This window comes from Oryx dammah, unplaced genomic scaffold, assembly GCF_014754425.2.
Source record: "Oryx dammah isolate SB20612 unplaced genomic scaffold, SCBI_Odam_1.1 HiC_scaffold_4, whole genome shotgun sequence".
Lineage (NCBI taxonomy): Eukaryota > Metazoa > Chordata > Mammalia > Artiodactyla > Bovidae > Oryx > Oryx dammah.
The window spans coordinates 47,765,297-47,788,024 of record NW_024070188.1 but is presented as its reverse complement, the minus strand read 5'-3'; the positions used below and the strand labels follow the sequence as shown (position 1 = coordinate 47,788,024).

At 46.2% G+C, this 22,728-nt stretch overlaps 1 protein-coding gene across 1 annotated transcript in view; it reads right to left on the bottom strand.

The window, feature by feature from the left end:
• Nucleotides 1–22,728, bottom strand: part of BACH2 (BTB domain and CNC homolog 2) — a 385,101-nt gene that overhangs the window by 5,227 nt on the left and 357,146 nt on the right. Inside the window, exons 5-6 of the mRNA XM_040238795.1 lie at nt 17,241–18,839; nt 4,780–4,986 (exon numbers count right to left, since the gene is read on the bottom strand). Of these exons, the coding sequence (XP_040094729.1) occupies nt 4,780–4,986; nt 17,241–18,839 (1,806 nt within the window). The remainder of the gene's footprint in view (nt 1–4,779; nt 4,987–17,240; nt 18,840–22,728) is intronic.

Below are 22,728 nucleotides of genomic sequence, written 5' to 3'. Positions count from 1 at the left end.
TGCAACATGTCCTGGGCCACTTTCTAGAAGGAAGAAAATGAAATGCTCCCTGTGGCAGTATTTTGGCTCTCTGCAGGAAAGGCCATACAAATCCAGGCCTCAGTTAACAGCAAAGACGCTTTAAGTCACAGGTGTACTGTGGATGAGCACGTGGTACTCGCATTCCACGGGGAAGGTAGCACGTTATTCAAGGGGTTTCCAAAAAGGCAAGGGGAGAACTAGAAGATGCCCTCTGGTTTCAGCTGAGCAATATCAGCACAGAGCTCTAAGTTTCTGCCGGGTGTGTGGCTTAATCTTTTTCAATTTGTTCAGTATGACACAAGTACACAGAGAAGAGAGTCAATTACAAAAAGTCAGGCATTTCTCAAATATGGGTGATTAGATTTATTCCTGTACCTGGAAAAGAGCACAGGGCCGGAATTACCATAGGCATATGCTTAAGGCTCGACGGCTTATCCCCAGCAGGCCCAGCCTCGCCTGAGTACCCAGCTAAGCCAAGAAGGCTTCCAGAAGACCCACACTCACCAGCAGCAGTATCTGGCTTCCTGATGTCAGCTTAAATTAAACATTTTTGTTGCCGTTGTTACATGTATGTGCTCAGTCGCTCAGTTGTGTCCAACTCTTTGGGACCCCATGGATTGTAGCCCTCCAGGCCCCTCTGCCCATGGGATTCTCCAGGCAAGAATACTGGAGTGGGCTGCCATGCCCTCCTCCAGGGGGTCTTTCCAGCCCAGGAATGGAGTCTGCATTTCTGACATTTCCTGCATTGGCAGGAGGGTTCTTTACCACTAGCGCCACCTGGGAAGCCTCGTCGTTGCTGTTGTTAGAACAACATTAAAGAAAAATTTGAAAAAAGAAGGAATTTTCAATCCCAGGACTCAGTCACAATTTCCGATACATTTTAGGGCAACAGACATTTCTTGAGAGGCTTCAGTGGGCTTGCACTGGAGACTCAGAGATCATCAAGACTGTCCTTGTCATGAGGAATCTACAGTCTAGGGCCAGGATTGAGGAGACAGACAGCTACACAGATAATGCAAGACTAACGTGGTAAGTATGAAGTCAGAAAGGGCTCCGAGGACAGAGACTCAGCCTCACCAAAGACTCAGGAAAGGGGCTTCTAGGAGGAGACAGCAACCTGACTCTTAAGGAACAAAAGACACAGATAAGAAAACAGTCGAGGACTGTCCCAGGTAGAGGAGACACAGCCGAGGCAGGAACACAGAGGTGCAAACAGCAGGAGATGGTCTGGGGGAAGTGCACTCAGTTAGATTTTACTGGGGGTCCAGTTCAGGAAGGGAGTGGAAGGTGATACTAGAGGGGTAGACGGAGTCACAGACAGCACGGTGCATCTTGTTGAGGAACCTGGCCTTTATTGTGTAGGTGATGGGAGCTGCTGAACACGGGTACATCTTCCCTGCTTGGTGGGTGTTAATTAGATTAAAAAGAAAACAACACATGACATCCAGGACTATCTTGAGAACAGGTAACATTAAAATAAATTTTCTTTAATTTTTTAATTGCTTTACAATCCTGTGTTAGTTTCTGCTGCATAGCAACATGAATCAGCTATACCTATACATATATCCCCTCCCTTTAGCCTCATTCCTGCCCCCTACTCCCATCTTACCCCTGTAGGTGTCACAGAGCACTGAGCTGAGCCCCCTGTGCTGTACAGCAGCCTCCCACTAGCTGTCTGTTTCACACATGGTAGTGGAGATATGTAAGTGCTACTCTCTTGGTTCATCCCACCCTCTCTTTCCCCCACTGTCTCCACAAGTCCAGATATTTATTCAAAGTTTCTCAAGTGGGCCTTAGGAAGCATCACTACGAACAAAGCTAGTGGAGGTGATGGAATTCCAGTTGAGCTGTTTCAAATCCTGAAAGATGATGCTATGAAAGTGCTGCACTCAATATGCCAGCAAATTTGGAAAACTCAGCAGTGGCCACAGGACTGGAAAAGGTCAGTTTTCATTCCAATTCCAAAGAAAGGCAATGCCAAAGAATGCTCAAACTACTGCACAATTGCACTCATCTTACATGCTAGTAAAGTAATGCTCAGAATTCTCCAAGCCAGGGCTTCAACAGCACATAAACTGTGAACTTCCTGATGTTCCAGCTGGATTTAGAAAAGGCAGAGGAACCAGAGATCAAATTGCCAACATCCGCTGGATCACCAAAAAAGCAAGAGAGTTCCAGAAAAACATCTATTTCTGCTTTATTGACTATGCCAAAGCCTTTGACTGTGTGGATCATAAAAAACTAGAAAATTCTTCAAGAGATGGGAATACCAGACCACCTGACTTGCCTCCTGAGAAATCTGTATGCAGGTCAGGAAGCAACAGTTAGAACTGGATATGGAACAACAGACTGGTTCCAAACTGGGAAAGGAGTACGTCAAGGCTGTATACTGTCACCCCGCTTATTTAACTTACATGTAGAGTACATCATGAGAAATGCTGGACTAGATGAAGCACAAGCTGGAATCAAGATTGCTGGGAGAAATATCAATAACCTCAGATATGCAGATGACACCACCCTTATGGCAGACAGCAAAGAAGAACTAAAGAGCCTCTTGATGAAAGTAGAAGAGGAGAGTGAAAAAGTTGGCTTAAAACTCAACATTCAGAAAACTAAGATCATGGCATCTGGTCCCATCACTTCATGGGAAATAGATGGGGAAACAATGGAAACGGAGAGACTTTTTATTTTGGGGGCTCCAAAATCACTGCAGATGGTGACTGCAGCCATGAAATTAAAAGATGTTTGCTCCTTGGAAGAAAAATTATGACAAACCTAGACAGCATATTAAAAAGCAGAGATGTTACTTTGCTGACAAAGGTCTGTCTAGTCAAAGCTTTTTTTTTTCCAGGAGTCATGTATGGATGTGACAGCTGGACCATAAAGAAAGCCGAGTGCTGAAGAATTGATGCTTTTGAACTGTGGTGTTGGAGAAGACTCTTGAGAGTCCCTTGGACTTCAAGCAGATCCAACCAGTCCATCCTAAAGGAAATCAGTCCTGAATATTCATTGGAAGGACTGAGGCTGAAGCTGAAACTCCAACACTGTGGCCACCTGATGTGAAGAACTGACTCACTGGAAAAGATTCTGATGCTGGGGAAGATTGAAGGTGGGAGGAGAAGGGAATGACAGAGGATAAGATGGCTGGATGGCAACACCAACTCGATGGACATGAGTTTGAGTAAGCTCCAGGAGTTGGTGATGAACAGGGAAGCCTGGCATACTGCAGTCCATGGGGTCGCGAAGAGTCGTACATGACTGAGTGACTGAACTGAACTGAACCTGAACTCTCAAATGTCTTATCTTGCTCTTAGGTTCTCATCAGGACATTGGCTTACCATGAGGCAAAGGAGTGTCATGTATAGCCTGAGGACCCATACTCAGGTCTTGACCACAGTACGTGGCTCCCTCTTCTTCAGGATGCCACAGACATGGCACCTGGGATGAATTTCTAGGGTTGGGCCAGCAGGAAGGATGAGCTGAATGAGGCTGTACTGACTGCCTTCAAGGGTACGGTCAGGAACCAGAGGCCACTTGGATTTACTTCCTGTAGCTTAAGGTTGCTGATCCCAAAGAGAATGCAGACTACTGAGAGAGGGGGAGGCTTAAAAGATCAGAGAATAGTCCCAGAGACAAAAGACTCCCAGGCACAGGAAGAGGTGACAACCACTCTGAGGCAGAAGTGCAGAATTCAGGACCCCGGGGCTGCTGAAGGGCTTCAGGAGATCAGGTGGCTGAGCGGCCCCTGGTGGCAGGCTGGCATCCTGCCCCTAACCTACACCTCCGTCGGAGGCAGGAGAAAGCAGTGCAATAACAAGATCTGGGATCAGACAACCAGACTTGCATTCAAGCTCCATCACATAGTGGGGAGTTACCAAACCTCTCTGCACTCTGGTGTCCTCCTCTGTGAATGGAGATAAAGGAGTACTTAAATCATAGGGCTGATGTGAGGATTACGTGCGACATCTACTGAAAGAGACCAGAATAATACCTGATCCACATATGCAGCAATAAATATTAGCTCTCGGCTCCCGTTGAATGGAAAAGAAGAATAATTTTCTCTATGGGAGGGAAGGAACGGTAGTTTCAGATTAGCAGAGGCAAGCTATTATACATAGGATGGAGGAACAACGAGGTCCTAGTATATGGCACAGGGAACTACATTCAATATCTTATGACAAACCATGATGGAAAAGAATATGAAAAATATATGCATATAACTGAGTCACCTTGCTGTACAAAAGAAACTAACATAACATTGTAAATCAATTAGACTTCAAAAAAAAAAAACGAATCACCTCTATAGGAATGTGAAAGTCACATAGTGTTGTCCGACTCTTTGTGACCCCATGGACTATACAGTCCGTGGCATTCTCCAGGCCAGAATACTGGAGTGGGTAGCCCTTCCCTTCTGCAGGTGACGTTCCCAACACAGGGATCGAATGCATTGCAGAAAGATTCTTTACCAGCTGAGGCACCAGGGAAGGTTGGTGGTTTGAGCACACCCAGGGATGACTGCCCCTGTGATCTATACAAATGGCTAAGACATAAAATACTGACACACAATCACACAGCTGCACAGACACACATATATTACAGATGTAAAGCTGTTATTTTTTGTTAGGAACTCCTTTAAAAATCAATGCGGATGTTCCTGAATGGTGGCCTTTCTCTTTGCCTGTCTGGCCTTTGCTACTGAGAGTCTGTATCAGTCTTGGTCATTCCAGGCTGCTGACAGCAAAGGGCGGGCCAACTCACCAGTTTGCGGATTTCACATTCTAAGTTCTGAATACAGTCCAGCTTCCTCTTGCGGCAGCGCTGGGCAGCGATGCGGTTTTTGCTGCGCCGGCGGACGTCGTGAATGAACTCTAACTGCTCTGACGTCAGCTTGTGCATCTTGATCATCATCTGGAAGTCATTTCTTGGAAGGTCTGTGATTTGATCGACAGGAAATGGAAGTTTGACCTGCAACCAAGAATAACAGAACATGATTATGGCAGCTGGATTTTATAGTTTTCATTCTGGCGAGTGGAACATCAAAAAATGGTAAAATCTTTTTAATGATGACCAAGTACTATGAAAACGACTGAAGCAAGCAGTGATGATTCTTTCCTGTTTCAAATATAAATAAGATGAAATATTCAGACAGTCAAACAGAATGTGAACACACACATATTATGATGTGGTTATCATTCCTGAGATCTTAGAAGCAAACAGCATGGAAACAATGGAAAATGTATACACTGTCATGACCACAAGCACTTTTGTAAGCAGGGCTCTACAATTAGTGGAAACCCACTCCCACTGAGCCTCAACTCAGTGAAGTAACAATTTACAGACAGACACCATCTGAGGAATCATCTAAAACCCTTGAATTAAGAGAGCCCCGTACGCCTTGGAGATGCTGGAAAGATGAAACAGTGGGTGTGATTTGCAGTTACAGCAGCGTAAGGGAGACAGACATAGGGAGAGAACCTGGCGAGGCTACATCATTGTGACCTAGGAGTTAGAACTGGCTTTTAGTCTTTCCTGCCAGACATGAGACCTCAGGCTGGTCACCATACTTTTCTGAGCCTCAGTTTCCTCATCTGCAAAATGGGGCATGCTTTTTAGCTGCACAGTGCTATTATATACCCATGAGGCACTATGGATTGTTGGAAAATAAAATGGCCCACACTCTCACATTTTCTTTTACAATGTGATGCTGACCTTCCCCTGTCAAAAGGTGGAATACATGTTCCTGCCTTTTGACCAATACAATGAAGTGGGAGTAATCCATGTAACTTCTGATGTGACATCATAAAAGCTGTACAGTATCTTCTTAGGCCTCTTAGACCAGGGCCAACCTCCAGGCTGTGGACCAGTACCTCCTGACAGATCAGCGGCAGCATTTGATTAGAAATAAAAGGCACAATAAATATAATGTGCTTGAATCATTCAGAAACCATCTTCCCCACAATCAGTCTGTAGAAAAATTGTCTTCCACGAAATCGCTCCCTGGTGCCAAAAAGGTTGCAGACTGCTATCTAAGATTGTGCTCTCTTTAGGACACCTTGTGGAGAAGCCCAGGTAGAGAGGAACTGAGGTCTCCAGCCAACAGCCAGCATCACCTCATCAGTCCCATGAATGAGCCACCTTGGATGAGGATCCTCCAGGCCCAGGTAAACCTCCAGGGGTTGCCTCCTGCCAACATCTGACTTAAACCCCATGAGATATTCTGAGCCAGGCATGCTCGGATCAGCCACTTCTGAATTCCAGACCACAGAAACAATGAGAGATGTTAAATGATTGTTTGAAGCTTCAAAGTCTTGGGGTGATGCGTTGCATGGGTGTGTGCTAAGTCTCTTCAGCTGTGTCCGACTCTTCGACCCTATGGACCACAGACCACCAGGCTTCTCTGTCCATGGGATTCTCCTGGCAAGAATACTGGAGAGGGTCGCCATGCTCTCCTCCAGGGGTTCTTCCCCACCCAGGGATCGAACCTACAGTTCTTACATCTCCTGCATTCACAGGCAGGTTCTTTACCACTAGTGCCACCTGGGAAGCCCTGGGATGATTTGTTACGCAGCAACAAATAATTGATGCAGATACTGTTTTCAGCAAGAGTCTCACTTTCAAATTCTTGCAAATCAAGGAAAAGGTGAGCATCCTCCAAAGAAAGAACACTAGTCATTTTAGAGATGGATCTGTGTCCTAATGCTTCTTTAGCATTTAGCAGAGAACCAACGTTCTCTCAAGCTTCCTCAGCACCCACAAGATAGAGAACACAGACCAGCACCTTCCAGCAGTCTGCCACTAACCCCTCAGGAGCCCCCATGAGGCAGAGACTTCAGGAGTCAGCTCTGGGCCTCTTCAGAAGCTTCTGGAAGTGGAAGGTTGAGTGTTGCTTGGCCAAGACACAGTGTTTCCCAGCTCAAGGGCTGAGCTCCTGCTTACCCCGACGAGCTCCTGCTTACCCCGACGAGCTCCTGCTTACCCCGAGCATCTGCTTTGAGTACACCAGCAGATGGAGCTATAAACCCAGACTTCGTTCAGGCCCTAGCCCAGCGCTGTCCAATGCAAACAACGCGAGCTGCCAGTGGGATTCTTACGCCTTCTAGTAGGAAGTGAAAAGAAACAGGTGACACTAATTTTAATAATATATTGAATAGGACCCAATGTAGCTAAAATATTATCAACAGTAATCAGCATAAAATTAATGAGATATTTCACTTTTGGGGGGATACCACATTTTCAAAACCTAAGGTGCATTTTATACTTGGGTGTGCCTCACCATGCAGACTAGCCTCATTTCCAGGGCTCAGTAGCCACATCCGGCGTGTGCCTCCTGTACTGGACAGCATAGCTTTAGCAGACGGAACAAGTCGACTAGAGTGAACTTGGATAACCAGAGGAACAGATAGGTCACTCTGGGTTTAACTGATCAAAATCCTTTTGGTGAAGAAATGGCCCTACAGAACCTACAGGGTTATGTCTGGGCCGTTCAGGGAGTGGGAGGAAGATCTTTAATCCTGAGCTCAGGCTTTTGCTTTGGTTGCATCAGAGGCAGGCAGACCCTGAGTGAGTCTGGCCCCTGGCATTTGTGGTTCCTTAATCCCTCGGCACAAAGGCAATCCTACTAAATGATCATTTGCCTTCCTGCGGCTGGGTGCGACGGCTCAGTCAGGTTTCATCACAGCTCTGAGCCTGTGCGACGTGGCATTTGCTGAAGGCTCCCGATGGGCGCCCTGACTGAACTTCCATAGGGCGACCTCTGTCCCATGACACCTGTCCAGTGCTGGCTTAGGAGGGCAGAAATCCCCACAGTCCATATAACAGCACAGTCGGCTCAGCCCTGCTCCAACTGCTAATGATGGGCGGTCGGCACAAACAGCTCCTTGTTAGGGGCCCAGCAAAGGGCTTTGTCCACAGGCTGTGTTTGCACAGGGCTTATAATGATACGAAAGAATGTTTGATTTCCCTTTTATATGCCTTGGATAACAAACAGACTCAGATCCTGGACAGTACTTACACAACACAGAGGTCTGTCTGTTGGGCACATGGATGTCCCCACACCAGGCAGCAGGCGTGTTTTCACAACAGGAGTGACAATGCTTTGGGCCTCATGGCATCTCCCCCTCTGCTGACAACAAAGCAATTCTGCTGATGCTCTACATAGTGTCTGCTTATTTTCAGACAGAATATATACCTATGGCTCAGGGCACAGGGAAAGTCACAAGGCCTTCTATACCAAGGGCTACTGTATTTAACATTCTCTAGACAGCCTATATATATATATATAAAACCCACTATGGTAACAGCGCTGAGGTTGACAGGAAAGAGGAAAAATCAACAATGATGGTTTCAAAGTCCTTGAAGCAAAAGGCCATATAACTTTTCAGCAGAGCTGTTGCAACTCAAGCTGCTCTGCAGAGGTTGAAGGAAAACTGTCCACTATAGACTTTCTTCCATGTGAAAAAAACCCTCCCAGCCCCGACTACTCTGGTCTCTTTCTAAAGTGTGCTGCGACCCCTCGAGCAAGGGAGGGCTTCCCCCAAATACCAAAGGGAAACCCCTGACGTTTTTCTTGGAAAGGTGTGGCAGAAGCCTTACCACAGCTATTTGCTAATTTTAGGGTAGGAAGTTCCAAACTGACAGGCATCTTCCCTGGAGATAAATGTCAGCTACAGACCCACTGAGGGGCTGGGAAAACGTTCCTTTCCCAGGCTGGCAGGCACCCATCTATTCCTCAAATGGGCTCAAAAGTCAGCTAAAGTGACTTGGCCTTGGACACTGAGAAGCCTGAGGCCTTCCTGCCTTTCTTCCAGCAAACTTTTCCAACCCAGATAGACCCAATAGGGCTTCACATCTTATTTACTGTCCCTCCACCCACTGATTCCTCCAGGATTTCACTTCTCGGAGGTGACACAGTTTTCATTCCCCAGACCCTCATAAATAGTGAGGAGATGGGATGCAAAGTCCAGCGAACCAGCAACATCACCTGTTAAGCGGCCAGCCTGCAGCTACATTCAGTGATCAGTCATGCATGAGGCTCAGCATAGAGGCACAGAAAGCTGACCAGGCTGTTTAGAAGGGTGAGGGCCCAAGGGGTCCAGGGAACACATGGTCTCTTTAGACAGTGGTGCCCAGCTTGGCTTGTCAGTGGAGACTCACTCTGAGTGTCAGGGGCATCTTGGCTTGTCTCATCCTCTAAGGACCACGGTGGAGGATGTTTTTACCTGGGACTCTGGGCTGGGTCAGTATTAATCAGAGGAGGGGATTTCACTCCTGGGGGCTCCATCTCACTCTGGAGCCGATGGTGAAATGAGTGGCCCCTGCGGTGCAGGTAACCTCTGGCCCCAAGGGCTGACAAAAAGTGGAAGAGGCTGTGACATTTGGACAGTGAATGAAGCTTAAATATTCCTCCTCAGGGGCCCCACCATGGGATGCTGCCAGCTAGGCCCCAGGGGCTGGCACTTCTTTCTCATCAGACAGAAATCAGCTGTTCCCTTTCTCTCTCCTGCCAACACCTACCCTGGTTCTACCGCTCAAACAACATCCCCTCTCTTCCAGTGAAACAAAAATTTCATTTAAGAATTGTATGAGAAATATAACTTCTAGCAGCAAATTCAATTATGAGACCAAAGAGAAAAGAATTCCCACTCCCAAACACCAATTCTCCTGGGCTTCCCTGTGACCTTTGCCACCTGGCACGCTTGTTACAGGCTGGTGATCAGCCGGTACTCTGGCTACCTCACCTCGCCATGCCTCTCAATACACATCTCACTTGCCTGATGACTTTGGTGTGCTGGATGGGAGCTACTGGAGAGGCAGGACAGAGATGCAAATGTTGCAGAAAAAGGCGAAAAGAAGCATCTCTTTCGTCTAGAGATCCCAACTAGAAGCACCAGCCCCTGGGGTCAAGCTTCAATCCTATCTCCTTTCTTGGTTTCACTATTAGATGCTGAGCAGAAGCTGCAGGAATTGGATCCTGGGAGAAGGCAATGGCACCCCACTCCAGTACTCTTGCCTGGAAACTCCAATGGATGGAGGAGCCTGGTGGGCTGCAGTCCATGGGGTCGCTAAGAGTCAGACACGACTGAGCGACTTCACTTTCACTTTTCACTTTCAGGCATTGGAGAAGGAAATGGCAACCCACTCCAGTGTTCTTGCCTGGAGAATCCCAGGGACGGGGGAGCCTGGTGGGCTGCCGTCTATGAGATCGCACACAGTCGGACACGACTGAAGTGACTTAGCAGCAGCAGCAGCAGTACCCTGAGGATCTTAACAGCGCAGTCACCTCTCCAAAACCTGTAACATTTATGCTCTTTTTTAAAAAAAGTTTCTAGCTGTGCCACGGGGCATGTGAGATATAGTTCTCTGACCAGGGGTCAAACCCACACCCCTGCATTGGAAGCCCAGAGTCTTAACCACCGAACCTCCAGGGAAGTCCCTAACACCAATGCTCTCGAAAGCCCCTCAGATTCCTGTGAGCTGTCTGGGGATCTGATGCCCTGTGGGCTCACGATTCCAGTCCTCTTTGAATGCAGACAGCCGGCTTTGAGCCGGGCAGATGCCAAAGACAAAACCTCTCTGCCAAAGACAAGCTTCTCACACAACTGTCCTTCTAAGCTCTAATCTTGCGGTCCAGTTTCTGGAACAAACACAGGACATCTAGAATTTAGTTGTGATGCTACGATTACTGAGCCGTGTGATCCCAGGCAAGTCTTTTCCTTCTCTGTCCTGAAGTTCTTTGAGGATCTGGGAGTCAGAGGGATCCAACATCTGTCCTACTTAGCTTACAGGGTTGCCATGAAGAAAAAAAATTGGATAACAGATGGAGAAAGTGCTTTGAAAAGTTGGAATTGCCTTATAATTATGAAATGTTACTAATATCAGTAGTAGTTGTAGCAGTAGCATTAGTGTTTCAGTTTGTCCACCATCTTTCTTTGTCACAGAGTTTCTTCTTTCGGTCATAAGGTATGCTTTGGAGTTCCAGATGCTAACAGTCTTTCTAGCCAATATGAAAACATTGTTTTCATTAGAAATATGGCTGAGTTCCATGCTGCCCAGAATGGTTTTCCTTTTATTAAGCAGACCAACGATAGTTACTTTTAAAAAGATTTCTGATTCAACAAGCCACAAAAACGACTGTAAAATCTTTATATCCAACATATGTCTGGAAGTCAACATCTGGGTGGAAGAGTTAAGAGTCAGACATGGCTCTTCGATAACACTTCGGTGTTTGTTCTGGACCTTACTTTTCCCTGCCCTCACACATCCACAAGCATACACGTACACACAGCATCCTCATCTGCTTTTACCACTCTTGATACGAAATGTGTTAATAAAACAAATCCAACTAATCAATACCTTTGACTATATAAATAAACTGTCTTCCTGCTGCTTCTTTATTAAAATCTACAGTAATGCTTGCGGTACAAAACTATTCACTAAGACTCTTACTACTTGGCACATGCTTGTGACTTTTTAATAATTTTCAAATTCTAAAAGCAAACCTATAAACCACAATGAGGTACTATACCACTAGAACAACTATATAAAAAAAGGACAGTAACAAGTGTTGATGAGGGTGCAGAGAAACTGGATTCCTCATACAAGGCTGGTGGGAATATAAAATGGCTCAGTTACCTTGGAAAACAGCCCAGTAGTTCCTCAAAAGGCTAAACTTAGAGTTATCATATGATTTAGCAATTCCACTCCCTGGTATATAACGAGAAGAACTGAAAATTTATGTCTACAAAAAACCTGAACACAAATACTCTTTATGGCATAATCAATAATAGCCCTCAAATGGAAATAGCCCAGCATCCCTCAACCAATGAATGGATCAACAAAGTTAGTGTATCTACACAGTGGAATATTATTCAGCAATAAAAAGGAGAGAACAAATACATGATAAAGTGCCAGGCGGATACAGTGATAGCATGCTGTATCATGCTGTACAGCAATGCTGTATTGAAAACAGGCTAAGTGATGAAGCGAGACACAAAAGGCCACATGGCTAGATTCTACTGAAATGAAACATCTGGAATAGGCAAATCTACTGGAGACAAAGGTATATTAATAATTTCTTGGGGTAAGGCAGAGAAGCCAATGGCAACTCACTCCAGTACTCTTGCCTGGAAAATCTCATGGATAGAGGAGCCTGGAAGGCTGTAGTCCATGGGGTCGCCAAGAGTTGGACATGACTGAGCGACTTCACTTTCTCTTTTCACTTTCATGCATTGGGGAAGGAAATGGCAACCCACTCCAGTGTTCTTGCCTGGAGAATCCCAGGGAGGGCGGAGCCTGGTGGGCTGCCCTCTATGGGGTCGCACAGAGTCGGACACGACTGAAGCAACTTAGCAGCAGCAGCAGTGGCAGCTTGGGGTAAGGGAAGAGGGGAATGAGAAGTGATTGCTACTGGATACTGTATTTCTTTTTTTGAGGTGATGAAAATATTTTGGGATTAGACACTGTAATGGTCATACAACTTTATGAATCATTAAAAACCACTCTATTTTTCACATTATCAGAGTGAATTTTATGGTATATCAATTGTATTTCAATTAAAAAAAAAAGCTGTGTGATATACGTACACAGAAATCAAACATTATAGGAATACACACAAATAAATCTTTCCCTATATTCCCTCTCCAAGTTTGCCTCCCATTTCATCTTATTATCTATACTGCTCTTATTGTTTATAATATATTTATAAAGTAAACTAGAACCATGTTATGTATACTGTTTGTTTCTTTTTTCACTTAATATGACCTATTCATTTTTTCATAATTGGAAGAAAAAAAATTCCCACGTTGACTTTTTAGGTATGAAGGCATGAAGAAACATACTGATCACTTGATTACATAAAACTTAAACTTTTTTAGATGGAAAAAGATACTATAGACATAGACTAGGAGAAATAAAAATTTAAAAAAATAACAAATAATTCAAGAAACTTAATGATAAAGGTCATGGTTCTGAAATGACTTGACAATTATCAAACGTAATTACTTTTCAAGATTTGTGCTTGTGCTCAATTGCTCAGTTGTGTCCAACTCTTTGCGACCCTATGGACTGTAGCCCACCAGGCTCCTCTGTCCATGGGATTTTCAAGGCAAGAACACTGGAGTAGGTTGCCATTTCCTTCTCCAGGGCATCTTCCTACCCAGGAATCGAACCTGCTGCTGCTGCTGCTAAGTCACTTCAGTCGTGTCTGACTCTGCGACCCCAGAGACAGCAGTCTCCCAGGCTCCTCTGTTCCTGGGATCGAACCTGAGTCTCCTGCAAATCTCCATATATATGAACAATTTTTATTTCATGATAAACAAAGACCAAAAATTTAGTTTTAAAAAACAGACTAGGAGAAGATACAGGCAATACGTGCAAGAAAGGATTAATATTCTTAAATTAAGGATTCTGTAAACTCATTAAAGTCAAACACCACACACACACACACACACACACACACACAAATGGACAAACGGCAAGTCCAAGAAAGAAAATACAAATGATGAATACATATAAGAAAAATATCAACTGCATTAGAAGTCATCATTTTTTGTCCATCAGATTGGCAAATGTAAAAGGATTGGTGACCACTACTACTGGCAAGAACAGGGGGCAATGGACACGCTCATAAGTTTTGCTGGAGGATGTGTGAATTGCTACCACCTTTTGAGAAAGTAAATAGGCAGTATTTAACAAATGAGTACAACCTTTAACCCACTTATGGAACTTTAACTCACAAAAATAAAAGCACTGCCACTAAATAAATATGTCCACAAGAATGTTTATTGCAGCAATGTTTGTAAGAGGGAAATACAGGAATTGGAAATGTCTGCTGATAGGTGATCACTGAGTCAGCTGTGATGACAGGAACCAAGGATATTAAGGAAGCTTGTGTTAACCGTACATAGTTGACCTAGAGGCATGTACACAGCAGACAGCTATGTGCAACAAGCAAGCTGCTCAGTAATTAAATGTGTGTTGTGCTGTGCTTAGTCACTCAGTTGTGTCCAACTCTTTGCAACCTCATGGACTGTATCCAGGTTACTCTAAATGTTATTAAAATAAAACCCAAACCCACAGACATGTGCATATGTTTATATATTATTGTAGGCACAGAGAAAGCCTGATAAATTTGGTACATTACGGGCTTGGTATGTTCTGCTTGATTATTTTTAAAAAGGAACTTCAAAAAGATGGTTGTTGATAAAGGACAATATTGTGCTTATTTAAACTTTCCTCAAAGCTGGAGAATACTTAGGATGAGAAGTCAACATTGATGAGATGGGAGGGTAAAGAGAGCATAACTAGAAATCAGAATATTCTGTTCACTTGGAAAAGAAGTCACCTGGAAACTTACATGAGAGCAGATCAGGGCAGAGTCAGCCCAAGAGATACTGGCTTCTGAATCATTTATGATTCACTTTGTGAAGGGTTTGCTTTCAGTGTTATCGCTGGAGACCACAATTCCACTGGGGTCAAAGAAACTCCCCAAAGCAAATAATTAGCTCAAAGAGAAGCAGTCATGCTCAGTCCCTGGGACAGTTCTTGGAAAACCTAATCTCTTCTACTTTAGGAAAATGAAACGGTCAAATTGGGAAAACCTTAACTTTACTATAACAATTCTACCCAAAATGTACTGAGAGGGGCTAAATGTGACTCCTGAAATGGCACTGAAATTTGGAAAATTCCTTTTGAGACTGTTTAGGAATGTAAAGAATAGATTCATTTTTTTAAAGTGGAAATAAAAATATTTTTGAAAATAGTATATATTTTTTGAGGGGAGACTATTACTGTTCATGACTACTGTGTAGGCTGAATAATTTCTCCATTTCACTGATTCATTTAAAACTGAAAAGTTCTAGGGACTTCTCTGATGGTCCAGTGGTTAGGAATCCACCTCCTGATGCAGGGAAGTTGGGTTCGATTCCTGGTTGGCGAATCAAATCCCACATACCTCAGGGCAACTGAGCCTGTGCTCCCCAACCAGAGAGAAGTTCGTCTACTGCAATGACGAAGCTCCCACATGCCACATCTAAGACTCAGTGAAGCCAAAACAACACAAACCCTGCAAAGTTCTAAGACAGACAAGTGGTAAAGCCTCAACACAGGAAAGATACCTGTGCCCTTGTTGGTGGCATTCAGTTTCAAGAATTCACTTCAAGTTCTCTTTGGGGATGTAAGAGAGATAAAAGGAGATTTTTCTGAAACTGACAGGTCCTTGGACATATGCAGCTGTCATGAACACACACCCTTTTTAGTTAATGGTAGGGCTCCTCTTAAGAGAGAGACAAAAAGAAAGAAAGACTGAGAGACATTTGTCTTTTTCACGAGACATGTATCCTTAGAGAAATCATTATGCCAATGGACTCAGTGACTGGGCTTCTGAATCAGGAATGCTTATGAATAATTTCAGGGGAAAGAAAAGAAAACCTCCTACAAGTTGTGATCAGAGAGAAAGAAATGAGTGAAGAGAGAGAGAGAACACAAACTTTAACTGTTCTGACCAAACCTCCACCTTCTCAGGTGATGGACCCAGATGTGACTCTGGCTTGGGACACTGAGCCCAACCCTCCATTCCAAACCCTAGGGGATACAGTGTACTCAAACAGTTTCCTATTCAAATTTCCTTTTCATTGTCTGTTAGCTAAACAAAATCCTTTCAGTATATTTCTCTTTCCATTTCTGCTGGGCAGTAATGGAGGAGTGGGGACCAGGCTAGGTAGAAAGCAAGGACGTGACCACAGGGCATGTCTGTAGTTGGTACAGGGAGCTTTGGAAGCTGTTTGCAAAACATGCCCAATCGAAACCCTTCAGGTGCTTCTTGCCAACCTCACAGAGGGCTGAATAAACTGCACGTGGCTCTGTGAAAAGCCAGCTCACCCCATGTGGCATTTCTGCTGTCTGGTTGGGTTAACGTCCCTGATTTACTAGAGGCTAATATCCAGGGAGCGCAGACGTGGATGAAGTGCACTGGCCTAATGAGAATCACACTTCATTTCTGCCTGTGTTTTTCGGAGATGCAGTTCTCAGGAGGGGCTTGGCACTGGGCTTGCTCTGAGACACAGGTGGCAGTCTCACGTGGGGTCCCTGGCAGTCACTACCAGATCATGACACAGACACCCTCAGCTCTTTCTGGGAGCTTCTCGTGTTACAAGGGAAGGGGGATCACCTGCGGTGTCCATTCTTTCCTCTCCTTGGCCACGTGAGTCTCACTCACGCTGTGGCTGGCGTTGCACCTGCTTCCTCTCCCAGCAGTGGGAAGATATGGATGGAGCCTTTGGGAATTTTTACCTAGAAAGCACTTCACTTTTAGTGTGGACAAGAACTGCTACTCAACCCCACTGCTCCTTAAAATGACTCTCACCGTTTGTGGGGCCCTTGGGCAATGACCCATGATACGGTGAGATGCGACCGACAAAGGTGCTTCCTCAGTGATACTGGGGCCAGGATGGATGGTGAGCTGTCCATCACCTGCATTCACAATGGACAAGGGATGACTCCAGGGTCCCTGTTGACAAGGAAACTTAAAGGTGCTGGGAAAGCATGGGCTTACTGTGAATCTCTCCAGTTTCAATCAGTCAATTTTGAAAGCAATTTTATATTTTTCTTCTCACTGAAGAAGCGAGGGGCAAGGATGAAGGTGACAGGTATGGCATTCTTTCAAAGCAGATGGGGGTGGGGGGGGCAGATCTGAAGTACCTGCACATGCTTTCAGGCATCAGACTTTTTTCCCACTAAGCTCTTTGCCTCTGCTTTTTGAGGACTGATATCTCGATCAAATTTCAAGTGCTGTCTGGAGCAAAATGGTTAATTCTGAATCACCTTGAAGCATTCTGCCTCTGTGGATGGGGGGGGTGTGGATGTGTGATTTAGTCGCTCAGTTGTGTCTGACTGTGACACCATGGACTATGGCCTGCCAAGCTCCTCTGTCTCTGGGATTCTCCAGGCAAGAATACTGGAGTGGGTTGCCATTTCCTTCTCCAGGGGGCATCTTCACCACACAGGGTTTGAACCCAGGTCTCTTGAACTGCAGGCAGTCTCCTGCATTGCAGGCAGATTCTTTACCGACTGAGCCACCAGGGGAGGATGGGGGAGGCGGTCCCTTAACTGAAAAGCTTTAATCTTGGCAAACAAGAACAATCTGGCAGGGGTGGGGGGCAGGGGGAGTCCAGATGAAGGACTGAGGGGTGGATCACATGCTTGAATTTATGCGGGTTCCCTACCTCCTGGCCCCTGTCCTGCACAGGACACGACTCACTGTCTGCTTCCGAGAACGATCCGGATTCGTCGCTGGAGTTGGTTCCGTAAGACTGCTCACATTTAATCTGGGGTCGGACTTGGTTGTACATTCCGTCTCCCATCAGGCCTGGTTCCTGATGTTCTGTGGCAAGGAATCTGGCTCCCTGGGAACAGGGCGAGGAGGAGAACTCGCAGAGAGGGAGGCTGCAGGGCGAGCCCCCACTCCCGTCCTCTGCGTAGGAGTAGGAGGAGCACGAGCTGGAAGTCCTTGTCCTGGTCTCCAACGGGGGCGAGCGAGGGCACACTTTGATTGGCACCGGGCAGCTAGTGTTGGGCCGCATCCTTCCTGGCAAGTGGTCCGCCATCAGCCCACCGTGAGGATAGGCCTGTGAGCTGGGGAGGGACTGACCGGCCCCCACCCACAGGCCCTTTGGCACCGGCTCGGAGAGGTCTTTGTCCAGAGCGCTTACCCCAGAATACGAGTGCACCGCGGTGCTCACTTGGTCACAGGCGCTGGAGGAGAAGATGACGCTTCTCCGGTCCAGCTCTCCTTCCTGTTTACAGAGAGCCTCCAAGCCAGGCCCCTTGAGGGGCGACCCCATGGTGAAGCTGGACGCGTCCTTCTGGCCCATGTGGGGCTGTCCGTAATTCCCCGGGAAAGGGGCGTAGTCAGTTTTAAGGTCACCCTGAGTGATCCCCTTGTCAAAAGGGCACGCTGAACTCCTGGCAAAGTGCTGCTGAGAGGTACCGGGCAAGCCGGACGACTCCACACTTTTTGTTATGCTGAACAGAGACCTTAAGCAGGATGGGGAGGGCGCGCCCCTGGACCTCTCCAGGCAGGCGGCCCCGGTAGGGGGCGCGGGGACGGGAGCGGGGGCGGGGCTGGGCTGTTTCCGGTCCATTTCCACGTCGCCGGCTCGGTCTTTGACGTCAGGCTCATCTCCGGACAGGCAGAGCGTGATGCTCTCTTCTTCGTTCTCCTCGCTGGGCGGCTCGCTTTTAATCTGCCCCACGGCAAGCCCTGGTTTGAGGCTGGTGCCAGAGTGATCGTCACTGAATGTGCTTGCAAAACCTGAGGTACTGTGTGATGATGCGTTATAGACATTCTTGGTACATGCAAGCTGGTATTTCTTGTATCTGGGGTACTGCGTTAACGCGTCCTTGGCCGAGCTCTCCTTGGTGTCCGCGGGCACGTCGGACTCGGGCAACAAAACTTCTTCCTTCTCTGCCACTGGGATGGTGGTGGCCTCAAAGCTGATGGGGTCTGGAAGCATCTGGTCCCTAGGGCAAGCCATCTTGGCCGTATCCGAATCCATCGTCTCCTCCTCTTCGTCCTCCTCCTCTCCCGCGCTGTCCTCGGGGTCCTCGTGCGGGCGCTGGCAAGCAGCATCCTTCCGGCACACGAAGAGGCCATCCTCGCTGTTCAGGAGCTGGGTCTGCAGGAAGCTGAAGCAGGAGTCCTCCAGGTTGTGCATGCGCAGGAACTCCGCACAGCGGATGACCTCGCGGATGTTTTCTCTGCTGAGTAACAGCTTGGCGGTGTAGGCGAATTGCAACAGCGGCCCAAACCCCCTGGCCGTGACCTGCAAAACAAACAGGGAAATCGCCAACCGTTACCGTCAGCACTGCTATTGTCCCGAATCTCTCAACTGAAGCAAGATAACCAGACAGCGCTAATGTCCCAGGATAAAGACTGCAAAGGAGCAGTTAATCTCATCCTGGGTCAGCAATGATTCGGTTCCCAATAATTAGGGCCTGTCTCGTGCACGCCAGTGCTCAACTCATCACGATACACAGAACTGAAAATCACCAGGGTCAAGTGGCTAAACAAGATGACAACGGGTTCAGTGTTTACACTAATGAAATATCCTGGCAAAAATGCACGGTAACAATGGGACGCCTATTAATTTCTCTCCCCATCTATCCTGTTGAGAGCCATTGTACATCAGGAGTGCTGCGATGCTTCTTACAGCTCGCTCGAGCCAAAGAAAGCGTTATAATTTTGTCAACTGCAAAACCGGCAATATGGCCCTGTTAAAAACCGGAAAGTCCATGGGGCTTTGAAAATAGTTTTTTTGCTCACTTACAAAGTTAAAAAGAGACATTAAAAGCAACTCCTATTTTTTTTGCTCACTCATCATGGTTTCTAGTTGAGATTTGCCAGCCATCATGTCATATCCCATCTTAACAATGATACCAGAGATGACAGTCCTTAGCAGTGTTCTCAACAAGAAATTAACTCTTGGCCCATAAAACGAGGTTGGAGGGGGGGGGCGGGCGCAGAGGGTGTTAAAAAACTAAACAAACTGGCTGTCATTTAAATGGTTGAAGCTGCTGAATGGCACGGGGCATGGGCAATTCTTTCCCTAATTATAAGCAGCAGCTCTGCCACACAGCTGTCTTCTTTCCTGGTAAATCTTCAGGGGCTGAGCCTACTGTCATGTGCTGCTCATCCATTTCATTTTACACAGATTGGGAATGTGCTATTTATGCACAGCATGTGTACATGGGCATGCGTGCATGCACACAAACATGCGGAATGACTTAGAAATACGTTGCCTAAGGCCGGTTGTTTTTTCAGATGGAAATGGATGAAACCTCCTGGTGGTCAGGGCAGGCTTCCTTGTGTGTGTCTGTGTTCAGTCACTCAGTCGTGTCTGACTCTTTGCCCTTACACTATACACAAACCCATGCATTCTCTAAGTTCTTGCAAGCACTGCTGATCCCATAAGGAAGGGAAGGGAGGCACATTCATGAATCACATGTACAAAACAAATGAAAGCAGTGGTCATGGGGTCCTTGCTGGAAGCTATAGTAGCAGTGATTAAAAAATCTCTGCTAGGGGAATAAATGTGGAGCAAGATAAACCAGCAGGCTTGGTAAAAGACTGCTACAGGAACAGAATTCAGCACAGCCCAGGCTCTTGTGAGGACCTGAAACTGTTGTTCAAAATTCCGCTCAGACATCGCTCCTCTGGGAGCCCTCTGCAGACCTCCTAGAGATTGAATGACAGCATCCTCTCAGTCCCCATGGCCGGAGTAAGGAAATACTCAGTCTTCCCCAAGGCAGCACTGATTTTACAGCATTACACCTTGTCTTTTAAAAATTTATTTGGCTACACCAGGTCTTAGTGGTGGCACATGGGCTCTTTAGTTTCAGCATGTGGGATCTGGTTCCCAGACCAGGAATTGAGCCCGGGCCCCCTGCACTGGGAGCTTGGAGTCTCAGTCACTGGACCACCAGGGAAGTCCCTATATCACTGCATTCTAAGGGAATGCCTAGCAAGGTAAATTTCTTAGATACAGAGATGACTGGAATTTTAATTGTTAATATTTAAAAAATACTTTCAATAAAAACCTACCACAAAAACACATGACTGCAAGACCCACATTATAGTTCTACAAAGGCAATCAATCACTGCCATCTCCCTTTTATTGTACTTAATTGTGTCTTTCTACCAGGCAAGGCTATGGTTTTTTCCAGTAGTCATGTATGGATGTGAGAGTTGGACTGTGAAGAAAGCTGAGTACTGAAGAATTGACGCTTTTGAACTATGGTGTTGGAGAAGACTCTTGAGAGTCCCTTGGACTGCAAGGAGATCCAACCAGTCCATTCTAAAGGAGATCAGTCCTGGGTGTTCTTTGGAAGGACCGATGCTAAAGCTGAAACTCCAGTACTTTGGCCACTTCGTGCAAAGAGTTGACTCATTGGAAAAGACTCTGATGCTGGGAGGGATTGGGGGCAGGAGGAGAAGGGGACGACAGAAGATGAGATGGCTGGATGGCATCACAGACTCAATGGACGCGAGTCTGAGTGAACTCCAGGAGTTGGTGATGGACAGGGAGGCCTGGCGTGCTGCGATTCATGGGGTCGCAAAGAGTTGGACACGACTGAGTGACTGAACTGAACTGAACTGAACCAGTGGACAGCAAAGTTTCTTCAGATCAGGGGCTTTTTCATTTCTCTTTGTGACTCTGAATCTAACTAGGGTCTCTAAATATCTGATAAAAGCTGGTATAGTGCTGAATATGTCAGAAGTTCAACTGAGCCCCTAACATAAAACTACAGTGTCGAGAAAGTGACAACACAGTTTGTTTGGTAAGTTTGGTCTCAGATTACTTTTGGAGAAAGGCATTGTGTCACCCAACAAACTACACCAATTAACTAATCAACAGTGGGTGGGGGTGCTTATTTGCTGTGTCCCCTAGTACCTGTGGGCTTCCCCGTAGCTCAGTTGGTAAAGAACCCGCCTGCAAAGTGGGAGAACTGGGTTCGATCCTTGGGTTGGGAAGATCCCCTGGAGAAGGGAAAGGCTACCCATTCCAGTATTCTGGCCTGGAGAATTCCGTGGACAGTACAGTCCATAGTATCACAAAGAGTCGGACACGACTGAGTGACTTTCACTCACTCACTCACCCCTAGTACCCATATCGAAAGGGAGCACATCTGACCATGTTTGTTCTACTAAGTTGACATGGCAACAGATTCAGCAGATGTCTGTTTTATGTACTTTTCTCCCAGGAACCTTTAAAAGGGGGTGTAAGATAAGGAAGTGCATATTGATAAGTAACTAAAGAAGGTTGCAGAGAATGTCACAGGACCCATTTCTTCATTGTAACATGGCTCCACCACAAAGACAAAGTGGCAGAATCAAGACAGATTTGAGTCCTTCATCAGGAAGCATCCTCTGCTCCCCCCAAGGCAATCTGCCAGTTGCAGAGTGCATAATACACATCTTGAGTTCTGGCAGATGCGCTCATCATATGGGAAATCTGGGAAACTCATCTCAATGCTATTTATTTATTTTTTCATACAGCGCTCCTTACACTCTGATCCCCATTTTTTTTTTTAATGTTGATGTGGTCTCAGTAAGCTGTACCACTGCCCTCATTATGACTGCGTTAAAGAAAATTCCTAAAGAGGCTAACAGACATCCATAGGTGTCACTACATCAGTCCTGGGAGCCACCACCTGCCTCAGGGCAGCACGGAGCTGCAGGAAGCTCTCCACTTAGGGCCAGGCTGTTCCTTAAATGTAGGAGTGGGGCCAAGGATGCCAATAAGCACAGTCTCCACATCCCAAATCAGTTCACCAATCCTTTTGGGTTCAGGAGACATGACGAGCTTGAAATGATGGTCACATGCTCACAAACAAGTCAAGAATAAAAACAGGGTTGTAAACTGTCATTCAAGCCCAGGTCAGAGGAAATGGTGTCCTCACCACGAAGTCTTAAGCAATCATAATTAGCTCTTCCCTCCCATGAGGTTAAATCATATTTTGTTATATTCAATTCTGCTACATTTTGTTCAGCTTCTGTGTGCAGGGTTTTGTCTAGTGAATCAATTATTATTCACCAAGCTCCTGTTACTGCCTAGCACCATTCTAGCTGGTTCTCCTAACATACTGCAAGGCAGGCAGGATTGCCATGCTTTTTGTAGCCAAGGAAACTGAGAAGCAAGGAGATGAAGGAAT